The sequence below is a fragment of the Gigantopelta aegis genome, chromosome 6 (assembly GCF_016097555.1).
Source record: "Gigantopelta aegis isolate Gae_Host chromosome 6, Gae_host_genome, whole genome shotgun sequence".
Taxonomy (NCBI): Eukaryota; Metazoa; Mollusca; class Gastropoda; order Neomphalida; family Peltospiridae; genus Gigantopelta; species Gigantopelta aegis.
Genome location: NC_054704.1, coordinates 48,555,551 through 48,568,813, shown reverse-complemented (window position 1 = coordinate 48,568,813; position 13,263 = coordinate 48,555,551). Strand labels below are relative to the sequence as shown.

At 37.5% G+C, this 13,263-nt stretch overlaps 1 protein-coding gene across 1 annotated transcript in view; it reads left to right on the top strand.

Moving 5' to 3' along the window:
• Window positions 1-13,263, top strand: part of LOC121376122 (C-type lectin domain family 4 member C-like) — a 32,530-nt gene that overhangs the window by 1,635 nt on the left and 17,632 nt on the right. The window contains exons 2-4 of the mRNA XM_041503923.1: window positions 889-943; window positions 7,938-8,153; window positions 9,710-9,979. Of these exons, the coding sequence (XP_041359857.1) occupies window positions 889-943; window positions 7,938-8,153; window positions 9,710-9,979 (541 nt within the window). The remainder of the gene's footprint in view (window positions 1-888; window positions 944-7,937; window positions 8,154-9,709; window positions 9,980-13,263) is intronic.

Sequence of the window (13,263 nt, the reverse complement as noted above, 5' to 3'; positions counted from 1 at the left end):
TGTTTTAGGTTGATTCGTCTGTCCAGTCATATGACTGTCAGTTATTATTACCATAAGTATCTCACAGATTCGAAGATTCGTTCTGATTGCAGTTAGTTCCGTTCATCATGCATCATCATAATTTAAAAAGCGAACATATAAGATTCAAGAGTTCATGGTGGTTGTTTTTTCTAACCGAAGATGTAACCATATGATATTAACAATATTCATGTATTTATGCGCGGTCGGTCTTGGGTCGATTCCCGTCGGTGGGCCCACTGGCCCCTTGTTCCAGCCAGTGCACTACAACTGGTACATCAAAGGCCGTGGTATTTGCTATTCCACTTGTGCATATAAAATATCTCTTGTTACTAATGGAAAAAATAGCGGGTTTCCTCTCTAAAACTGTCAAAATCACCAAATGCTTGACATCTAATAGCCTATTATTAATAAATCAATGTGCTCTAGTGGTGTCGTTAAACAAAACAGACTTAATTTCTCTCCTGTCAATGCTGTGCAAACTCCTGACAAGCACATTACGTATAATTTAAATCATGGGTGAGTCTCTTGATATTATTTTCATGTTATTTCACCTGTCAATGCTGTGCAAACTCCTGACAAGCACATTACGTATAATTTAAATCATGGGTGAGTCTCTTGATATTATTTTCATGTTATTTCACCTGTCAAATACTGTGCAAACTCCTGACAAGCACATTACGTATAATTTAAATCATGGGTGAGTCTCTTGATATTATTTTCATCTTATTTCACCTGTCAATACTGTGCAAACTCCTGACAAGCACATTACGTATAATTTAAATCATGGGTGAGTCTCTTGATATTATTTTCATGTTATTTTCAATTTTGGAATTGAACTTATTTTCTCTTCTGTTTTTTTTTTCCCAGATGAAGCTTTATTGCATCAGCTTGATTCTTCTCGTTGCTGTAGGTTATGCGTTTGGTGAGTAGAGTGGAGTTGTGCAGTAACGAAACATGTTTGTTGGTCTTCCTTTAACAGTCACATAAACATTTCTATAAAATTTAGTTAATATATTCTGTTCTGTATTAGCATCGCCATTATATACCGTAGAAAATATGTAGGGGATATTTTAATATACCATTAGATAATGAAGATTGTTCATTATATATTGTAATAAGAATTATTTGAAAATTAGTAGGGGGTATTAGACAATATATTAGGGTAAAATGTTGATGACTGGGTAGTTTTACAAGACCAGATGAAAGAACATTGATACCAAGGGTAGATATGGTGAATTTGAGATTTTTGCTTCAGAGGTTAGTAACGGGTAAAACCTCCGCGATTCGTCAAACATGCACGGATCCGCCGAGGCATGTTACTTATTATGCATGCAGTCTGATTTTGGGGATCCTGTCCTATTCGTGAACATCAAATTTGTCAAATTGGTCGGCTGACGTTCACATTGTCTGAGCAGGCACGGCAGAGCAGGGAGTGGGCGTGTGGTTCTACCCCCCCCCCCCCCCCCAATAATTATGAATAAAAAATATTATTGGTAGTAAATCTTAACGATTGTAATTACATATCAAATATATTTGTTTTGCATAAACTATTAGTGGCTGTATATTGAACGTGTTTCTGATCGTTCTAATATTTGTACTAGGTTAAATTTCATTTTATTTCCTAAAATATTAATTTTTTTGTACGTACGAAATTATTTGAAGTCAAAATCCAGTTTGGACTTCTGACAAATATTAAGACGACCAGAAACACATTGAACATACAGACTGATATTCTAAACAAGAAAATATATTTAATATGTAAGTTTAATCGTAGAAATATTTTATTAGTCGAAACATCTTACAATGCAGCAAACTCGGGAATGTCCTTTTAAGGCAGATTATAGAATACGTGAAATTGCATTTCAGGACATCTAGTTTTCAAAATTTGGGGAGGGAGGGGGAGCATACCCCGAAACCCCTAGAAATACCCCGAAACCCATGATGTCCCAGACTTGATCGAAGGTTGAAATGCCGGGACTCGGACCTGACCAAGGAAGTGCGTTGATGTTTTGCTGTTGCATGAATGCCGTCACATGTCTGTTACGATGAACATGGGCGTTGTCGTCTTGCATTTTCGGTCATGGCGGGAGAGCACAGCTATGGATGCGATGATATTAGAGTTTAATATTTATCTACGGTAAACGTCCGTAAAACGTGCGAGAGGCAGTCTCGCGGGCGTGTGGCCTACACGTAGTGAACAACAACAACAACAACAAACAGTTTACGATTTTCATTTCTCTCATGTTGACGTGTATTATAGATGAATATGAATGAATGAATGAATGTTTAACGACATCCCAGTACGAAAAATACATCTTGCTACTGGGTGTCAAACTATGGTAAATGTGCACATAACGCATTTGTAACTCATGTATTCTTAAAGGGACATTCCCGAGTTTGCTGCATTGTAAGATGTTTCCGACTAATAAGATATTTCTACGATTAAACATTAAATATATTTTCTTGTTTAGAATATCAGTATCTGTATATTCAATGTGCTTCTGGTCGTCTTAATATATTAAAAAGCTCAAACTGGATTTTGTCGTCAAATAATTTCGTACGTACGAAAACAAAAAAGGAAATAAAATGAAATTTAATCTAATACTAATATCTGAATGATCAGAAACACGTTTAATATACAGTCATTAATATTTTATGCAGAAAAATATATTCGATATGTAATTACAATCGTTAAAAAAAGTTTCTGTTAGTCAGTAACATCTTACTAATTGCAGCAAACTCAAGAATGTCCTGAGTTTGCTGCATTGTAAGATGTTTCCTACATTGTAAGATGTTTCCTACTAATAAAATATTTCTACGATTAATCTTACATATACTCTGTCAAAAAAGAAACGCATAGGCGAAATATTCATGGAATTATCTCTTTAATACAAAGTGGCATAATTTCGTTATTTATGATCGTATCACAGTGAAATTTGACATGAGTATGTGACAATGTTCTTGCTATGGAGGCGTTTTCGTCACCAAACAGCGTCGCACGAGGGCTCTGAAATCAATACATTGTGTGGGTACCAGTAGCAGCTTTCACTGCGCGACATCTCCTTGGAATAGACTGAATGAGTCTCTGAATCCGGGCACGTGGAATCTTAGCCCATTCTTCCTGCAGTGCATGTGGCAGTTGCGGAAGCGTCTGACGGCTCCGGGTCACGCTGGCGTACACGTCCGTCCAGTTCATCCCATAGATGTTCAATGGGGTTGAGATATGACGATCTTGATGGCCATGGCAGCACATTAATGTTCTCATTCTGTAGGAAATCCATTGTTACACGTGCCGTATGCGGCCTGGCATTGTCCTGCTGAAAGAGTTATCTCTGTCGATCCAAAATAGGAAGCATGTGACTGCGAAGAATTTCATTCCGGTAGCGTACAGCTGTCAGGTTGCCTTACACGAACACAAGTTCACTTCTGCCGGTGTATGAGATGGCTCCCCACATCATGACACGCCTCCACCGAATCTGTCAACTTGGGCGACGCAGTTGTTGGCGAAACGTTCATTGCGTCGTCTGTAAACACGTTGTCGTCCATCACGTCGCTGTAGAAGGAAACGTGACTCGTCGCTGAACCATACTCGCCGCCAGTTTCCCAAGTTCCACCCCTGTACATTCGTGCACCAGCGAACACGTAAATATCGATGCTGACGTCACAGGACGGGGCAACATACGGTCTTCTAGCCCGTAAACCAGATTCTCGAAGTCGGTTCCGAATGGTTTGTGTAGACCCCGTTCTCAAACCAGGTATGCGTATAGCAGTGGCAGTTCGGTGACGCAAGTGCAGAACCCGGATGTAGCGATGTTGTGCTGCAGTAATTATGCGAGGTCTTCCACTTCTGGGCCGATTTTCAGCTGATTGAAACTGCTGGTACCTGTCCCAGAGACGTGAAATGGTGCTCTGGCGTACGAATCACCTAACTGGAGGCGGCCTATTGCAATGTTTCGATTCGGCAGGCTTAGTCTTGGCATCTTGTAACTCGTCTACGTCGAAATGGAAATGAGGCATCGTTGCAGCTTTAAATACCCATCACTACTCCGAGTTTCACGTGCATTCGCCAAAATCTGACCATTTCACGCCGATTTCCTGCAATTATCAAACAATAGTCCGGGATCCACAGGTCTCAAAGCCCTCAAAAATGGGTTGAACCTGACTTCACCTAACACACTTTTATTTTGTGTTTTATTTGTTTGAATAGACCTTCTTGTGATGGAATTGAGTGGTCTGCTTTGCCAAATATTTTGCAAACAAAAATTATGGGTACATTTATACATATACTATGAAATATTTTTGTAGCAAAAAAAAAAAAAAATAATAATAATAAAACAATTGATTATGTTCTTCCCTACAAAACCTCTTGTTACTATAGCTCATTAAATGCATTCTAATAATGGCAAACAATTAACCATTAACTCACTGACCTGGACATAGAGCCCAGATAACTGAGGTAAGTGCCCAGGATTGCGTGCTTGAACATTAATTGGACATATGCACGAAAATCAAATTAAACGTAAAGAAAAGAAACAAAAAATCAGTTCAACAGATGCTATGCGTTCTGATGCATGGATTCATAGACGTGTTATAAATACATGTACCAGGAAGATTGTGAACAACTATGTGGCCCGCACATTGTCAGTCTACCCCCACACCCCCCAATCCCAATGCTAAACTGTTATTAATGATGATGATCAATTCCATACCAATGGAAACATCTAAGCTTGAAGGATCACTTCCTACCTGAACTAAACACAAATCTGTATCGGTGTCCGTATATGTGTATAGATATTTTGACCGACCTTGTGTGTTCCCCTTTCTACTTTGGATCTACGAAGACGAAAGTAATGTTTAAACACCTATGAGAAGAAACAATGACTATGCAATGAGAAATGGAAGTACAGTCAAATCTAAACGAGTCGCTAACCATAGTCAACAGCCACCTGTCTTAGTTGATTGTTCTGTTCCCCCTGGATGATTTGTATTGCCTTTACGAAGTAAAAATACGAGACATAGGTACATGTACTACCGTTACAACATTTACCATGTATTTCCATCATTCTACCCTCATAATTAGTTACAATCCATGTGAAAATGTGTAGTGATTCGTTTACAACCCTATATAGCTGTTTGGTAGTAATGCTAAGATGAATAAATGTTGTTATCCAGATTCGGGCATTTTCTTTAATTTGGGCAAAAGCCATCCTGCCCCCCCCCCCCCCCCCCCCCCCCCTACAAAAATGGGAACCCGTATGTCTATGACATCCTAAAATTAATCCCAAATCAGTATACATGTACCTGCGTTATGTGGCCACAATTAAGACATTGCCTGTAAATTTTACGCAACCAGAAGTACAGGCATCAAGCCATAAACCCAAAGGAAAATGCAAGCGAGGAATGCATTCTTTGAGTAAATTTTGTAATTCATCCAGTTTGATTATATATTTCAAGAAAGTCCAGCTACAATGTGGCCTTTGGAATGTTAATACACGTTTGATAAGATATTTAACGACACCATTGGAACATATTGATTTATTGATTATTGCTAATGTCAAATATTTAAAAATTCTGACATAATTTTAATCCTGATTGAAACCCGCTGTATTTTCCTTTAGTGCGTTAAATTTGCTTTAGGGTGCATTTGCGCATGCTGTCCCATTCCAGGAACATTAACAAACATGGTCATTCCGCAATATTGTACCAAAAAAACCCGATATTTTGTAAAATCAAACACTTTTCTTCTTTCCCTATCACCTATGCGTTTCTTTTTTGACAGAGTATATTAAATATATTTGCTTGTTTCTAATATCCGTGTCTGTATAGTCGATGTGTTTTTGGTCGTCTTAATATTTGTAAGAAGCCCAAACTGGATTTTGTCTTCAAATAATTTCGTACGTACGAAAAAAAAATATTTTAGGAAATAAAATTAAATTTAACCTAGTACAAATATTAGAATGATCAGAAACACGTTTAATATGCAGCCACTAATAGTTTATGCACAAAAATATATTTGATATGTAATTACAGTCGTAACAAAGTCTCCGTTAGTCGATAACATCTTTAAAATGGCAACAAACGCAGGAATGTCCCTTTAATGTTCATTTCAGTTATTATATTAGTGTTCTTTTATTCAATGGCTCAACTTATGCACCACAGTACCTCGTGGAATATTGTCTAAATTTTACTATTTTACGTGTAACCTTCAGGTGAGTTAACCATTTAGTTAAGCGGTTGTTGTGTTCATTATTTACCGAACTATAAAGAGTCTTATATATTTTATAATCAATGCACAAGTAAATACTTACTAAATATACTACTACACATAAATAAAAATTAAACAGTCGACACATATCAACATTTCTAGACTGATATTAGACTCGTCTCTTCTAGCTATTATTACCGTAGAACGGGGATTCCTTTTTGGTCATTTTAAACATATTTGGTATTCTATCACACAATCATATTACAAACAAATTTATGATTCATAACTGTTTATCATGATAATCAGAATTAGGGCTAAGGGACACTGAGCATATGTAAACACAGTGATAACTATTCAGGGCGCTAAAATTAAAACAATCTCCACATTATAACTTTCAAAACTATCACACAATTAAATTACAATATATGATGTATAACTGTTTATCATGATAATCAGAATTCGGATTAAGGGACACTGAGCTGATGTAAACACAAGTGACAGCCATTCAGGGCGCTAAAATTCAAAGGCTCTCCACAATATAACTTTCAAATAACGCAATCAAATAAATACCAAGAAAACGTAATATTTAAAAACGCGAGGACGCAGTCAGCCGTTTTCAGCATGAAAATCACCATCCATGATATAAGCCGCGACTTAGTCCGTCAGAAGGTTGGGGTTGGGGTTGGGGTCGTGCCAGGAGACAAGTAGCCAGGGCTAAGGCGAGCCGTGTCCCTGTAAATAGGTCAGGGCTGTGGGTAGAAAGTCTAACATCTGATGGATAGCACTTTTTATTATCCGGTTAAGAAGTTTGCTTCATTGCTCCACCCTTCAACTGGAGGGACATAAATGTAATAATAAATGATGATGATCAATCTTGAGTTGCTTGTACCATTTTCAATATGCTTCAAAGGCATAAGAGCCATCCTATTTACGTTTGTTTGTATTTCCTAAATTAAAGGGACATTCCCGAGTTTGCTGCATTGTAAGATGTTTCCGACTAATAAAATATTTCTACTATTAATCTTACATATTAAATACATTTTCTTGTTTAGAATATCAGTGTTTCTGGTCGTCTTAATATTTGTAAGAAGCCCAAACTGGATTTTGTCTTCAAATAATTTAGGAAATAAAATGAAATTTACCCTAGTACAAATATTAGAACGATCAGAAACACTTTTAAAGGGACATTCCTGAGTTTGCTGCATTGTAAGATGTTTCCGACTAATAAAATATTTCTACGATTACACTTACACATTAAATATATTTTCTTGTTTAGAATAGCAGTGTCTGTATATTCAATGCGTTTCTGGTCGTCTTAATATTTGTAAGAAGCCCAAACTGGATTTCGTCTTCAAATAATTTCGTACGTACGAAAAAATATATTTTAGGAAATAAAACGAAATTTAACCCAGTATAAATACAAGAACGATCAGAAACATGTTTAATATACAGCCACTAATGTTTTATGGAGGAAAATATATTTGATATTTAATTACAATCGTTAAAAAGTATCTGTTAGTCGATAACATCTTAAACATTGCAGCAAACTCAGGAATGTCCCTTTAATATACAGCCACTAATAGTTTATAAAGAAAAATATATTTGATATGTAATTACAGTCGTTACAAAGTATCTGTTAGTCGATAACATCTTTAAAATGGCAGCAATCTCAGGAATGTCCCTTTAATTAACTTCTGTTTTTTTATGCCAGGGGTAAATATTGCTCTAAATGCCGACACCCAACAGAGTTCAACATTGAGAGGAATATACACATCAGACCGAGCTGTGGACGGGGACACTGGGAAGATGTTCTTTCACGACACGTGTACACACACCAACTGTCACGACAAGGATCCTCACTGGACTGTGTGTCTTGGAAATATGACTTCCATCTCGTCGGTCACAATCCACAACCCTGATTACGCAAGTAAGCTCACTACAATACAAAACGTACCGGCGTCGTTGTTAAGCTGGTAGGTACATGGTTCGCAGCCCGATACCGGCTCTCACCCACAGCGAGTTTTAACGACTCAATGGTTTAGTGTAAGGCCACTACACCCTCTTCTCTCTCACAAACAACTAACAATTAACAACTAACCCACTTTTCCTGGACAGACAGTCCAGATAGCTAAGGTGTGTGTGCCCAGAACAGCGTGCTTGAACCTTAATTGGATATAAGCACGAAAATAAGTTGAAATGAAAACAAATACAAAAAGTAAATGATAGGATCTATGTTTACATAATGTAACTCTTTAATGTACTAAATGGTTGTTCCTGGTGGTGGTGTTCGTGGTTTTGTTTTGCTTTGAGTTTTTGTTTGTTGTTGGGGGGGGGGGGGGGGGGGGGGGGGTTTCTAGGTTGCCTATTCTGTCAAATATGGATAAAATATCCTTTCGTTATAACGATTTTGAACCCAATGAAAACTCACACGAATACTCAATGTAATATATCAATAACAAAAATAGAAAATATGTAGGTACGGCCTGTAATCTGATTAAAATTAGCTCTACTGCGTGGACTCCCATGTCCAGGTGACATTTCATCTATAAATCACAATTTAAATATCGACCAATTACACTTCGCCTTTTACAGCGTTATTCGGGAGCATACAAATTCTAAAAATATCGGGCGAGACTATTTATGTAATAGGCGAACTTGTTGGTCCATTTCAACATTAAAAAACAGTGGGGGGGGGGGGGGGGGGGGGGAATGCAGTAATAATCTCCGGATTGTATACTAGTATAAACAGATTTTATGGCTATACCATCACGGGGTGTTGTTGTTTTTTTCGTCTTGAAACAAATTTTATATTGAAATTAGTTTCCGGCATACTTCGTAATTCACCCGAATCATTTCGTATACCCTCGGTATAATCCCGAATGTTTTCAAATTATTTTCAAATTACTGGTATGATTTTGAAAGTAAAGTTTTGACTGGTCGAATGAAAGGTCAACTGGACATGAGCTCCAACGGGCTCCAGCGGGCTGCTGTTAGCTCCACAGGTAATAGTAATCAACCAGTGGAGCTAATTTTAATTAGATTGGTACGGCCTGTTTATTTTGACTTTGGTTAACTTAAACCTGCACATTTTCTGTTTTCATATTGTTGGGGGTTTTTTATTTCTTATTTTTTTTTTTTTTATTGTTATTTATTATTATTCGAGGGCGGAACGTAGCCCAGTGGGAAAACGCTTGCTTGATGCGCGGTCGTTCTAGGATCAATCTCCATTGGTTGGGCTATTTCTCGCTCTAGCCAGTGCCGTGGTATGTGCTATTTGTCTGTGAGATAATGCATATAAAACATCCCTTGCTACTAATGGAAAAATGTAGCGGGTTTCATCTTTATGATTGTGTCAAAATGACCATATGTTTGACATCCAATAGCCGATAATTAATAAATCAATGTGCTCAAGTGGAGTCTTTAAACAAAACCAACTTTATTATTATTATTATTATTATTTTAATTGGTTATTCCTCATTTCAGGAGGTCGCCTAAGGAACATTAGAATTGACGTATTCCAAACTAACCCGAGCCAGCCAGGTGCTGTGGCAATGCCTTGTGGGTCTGTAACCTCCACACCTGTTACTGATGGAACCGAAATGACGTTCACGTGTCCATCCAACACCGTGGGTCGGTACATAAGAATCAGCAAAACTACTATGGAGAAGAGTCAACGGGGATGGCATCAGCATCATCAATACATGTGTGACGCCCTGCTTCTTTGTGAAGTAGAGGTAACTGGAAAACCATCTAGTAAGTTGAAAATGAATGAATGTTTTAACATTGGCTATTGTGTGTCTTGTTAGGGTAAATGCACAAACTATGTGCTGAACCACATTGATATAAAAATTAACAGTTGAATTTAAAAAAAAAGAGAATAAAAGTCAGTTTGAGAAAGAAATTGAAATACAAGTTCAGGATGGAATAGAAAGGATTCCATCACATTTCTTCGTCCAAATATATTTTTTATAGTTTCTTTGAGATGATTGCACTCCACCAAAATGTGGCGTACCGTCCGAGTACACCGATAGTGCTGACACTGAGGACGTAAGTTAAAAAATAATGTGAGTCGTATTATATATGTGACGAGCTGTCTTTTTAAATGAAAATGACGTCATTTTGGATATCCTTGCATAAAAATAAACAAGTGCTTAACGTTTTTTGTTTTCTGAACGTTGGACAGCTTTCAGTGTAAAGTTGCTGTTGAAATGTTTTTGTTTGATGACTATGAATGCATACGTCAGTTAAAGAGTGTCATCTTGGTAAGTTTCTTTAAATGTCAATAAACGTAGTGCCGTAACCTCGATTAATTTAACATCTAGTTTGCAAAGTTATAAAATTTCATGTACTTTTATTACACTGGATATGATAGCTAATATATGATGGTGAAAAACAGCTATGTCAATTATACTGACGCTGAATGATGTCAGTATCATAGTCGAGACTGCACAGGTTTGCAGCTGAGAGAGAGAGAGACATACAGACAGACAGACATTATATAACATTTAGTATCTTAAAATATCAGTGAAATAAAACTGTTATCAGTCACCCGGTGATGATAACACATTTTAGAGTGAACATTTCAGTTTTCACTTTAAACTATGTTATCGCCACTGTAGAAAGTGTTATCTTCATTGTAAGAAAGCTTGAACTATTTTGCTGCTGGCATTTTAAAAATAAAGGTAAATTGCGAAAAGTTATATAATAAATACAAAATTTCATGTGTTTTGTCAAATATGATTTATATCGCATCTCGTGAAGTTTGCAATCATATCAGAGAGAGAGAGAGAGAAAGAGAGAGAGAGACAGACAGAGAGAGAGATGGAAAATATCAACAGTCTACGTTAACTGGTATTTGTCGAGGTTCTGCTGACACAAATACCAATTAACAAGACGAGGTTGATATTTTACATGTTAAAAAACACGAGTAGCGAATTCTGTTTATCCTATAACATTTGTAAAATAACATTGCCATTCGATATTTAGTAAATTGCAGTACTAACAGTCACCTCCATCGGTAATATGTCGTCATCGCGATTAGCACAAATTAGTTTGCCGTCACGCATTTCAACTAAATGTTATGAAAACGTTACGCTCAGGTATACAGGTCTTGTTGGTTTGTAAACAAATGACCAATTGACAGCAACTAGAGACCTTGCAAATTTGCAAAGACCTTTAAATTTGCATACTATTATTAACTGGGTTAATACACTAAATTATCACATGGGTTTATGACATGGATATCATGGGCAAGTTATATATATATATAGTCAAACCTGTCTTAAGCAGTCACACAATGGAGTAGATACAAGTGGCCGCTTAAGACAGGTGGCCGCTGATTACAGGTTGCGGCATATAGTCTTTAAAACATATGCTGTTATTTTCTTGTTTTAACGTCTGTACTGCTAATTAATGGATGTGTGCTTCAGTTTACTATAATAAACTTTTGACATGTCACCTCCTTCAGGAAAAATTGCAACTGGAATGTATTAAATTGACCGTTCTCGACATGTTTGTTTTCTCTTTCCATTCAATTATTTAATTTCTACTTCATGCGGTGTAGTCATAGTAAGTGAATCTACAAATGTCAAGCGTAGCCTGTCCAGAGGCAATTAGAAGCTTTCCATAATCATACTTTCTTAATTGTTACACAGTAGAGATGTCGGGACTGAATGGGTACTAGTATTCCTGAAGGTGTGAAGATCGGTTATTTGGTGCATCTTATCGCTGTTGTTAAATATCCCTTTTATATAATAGTAAACATTACTATGGCCGCTTAATACGGGTATTTTAGCGATTTTGGGTCCGATTTGAGTGGCCGCTGGCCGCGTTAGACAGGTGACTGCTTATTACAGGTGCATTTACGTTATAAATTGTTTGGGAGTGAAAAAAGTGGCCGCTTAAGACAGGTGACCGCTAAAACAGGTTTGACTGTATATATCATGTAAATAATTTAAGTTTGGTTTGACGTAATAAGAAAAGTAAAAGTGTTTTGGAAATAATAAAACAAAACAAAAAACTATTTTTGTGTGCACTTTAGAATACAATCGTCTCAGAAATAAATAACTTGCAGTTAATTTCGTAGAATGAAAAAGGCATCCCCTGTGGGAAGGCCTATAGTGCTCCATTTTCTATAACAAAATATGAAAATAGTAATTTCAGTGGTCGTTCACGAGAACAGTGTGTGACTTCAACCATTTGATAATCGTATATTTCTGGCTACGTTGCCGGACCTCTGATTGGACAAAGGATGTACAAATTCTAGCATTTCTGTGTTATTCTTTCTGTGGTATTATTCTTTGTTTCCCCTGCGAGTGCTGTAACCTCACCGTGGTGCTGAGGTGTAACATTCTCTTTGAGAATGGCCAATACAGCACTTTTGGGGCACCTTGTTGGCCTTGAGGTGCATCCCGTAATGCTGGATGATGGAATCCTGCTGGTTGAGTTGAAGGCATATCTGTGGGTATGTTTTCTGGCAACACACCACTTTGGCCTGGAGTTCAGCCAGACGGGTGGTCAGGGAGGTCCGACCTGATCAATCGGCTGGTCACGCCAAGCTCGAGAGCATGCAACCTTTCTTTTGTTTATAGTAACCAAGAACAAACATTGTTTTAGTTAACTTTTGTATTTGTTGCTCTTGGGGCGGTGGCTAGGGTCAATCAGGTGCTTGATTATTTCATTGCCTGAGTATATTAACCATGTATCCCTGGCATGGGTGTCTGGTGGTTATTCGCAGCTCCATGTCCCCATGTTGGACTCCGTGGTGGGTGGGGAGCATGGTTGATGAATCTTTTCCCCCTACATTATGGCTTCAAGCCATTCTAATACTCTTGATGGGATCCTAAAAAGGGTCCACACCGAGGTTTCAGATTCTTCATCAGATGATGAAGAATCTGACTAATGTGTCACTTGTTAAGAAATCCGAAGGTGTTAACGTCAGATTCCTGGCCAAGGTTTCTGGTCATCAGTTCATTTGATGACGGAGCCTTGAAAAGGTTATCACCTTTTGCAGTACAGAAAGGACTTGTTGGCTTAGC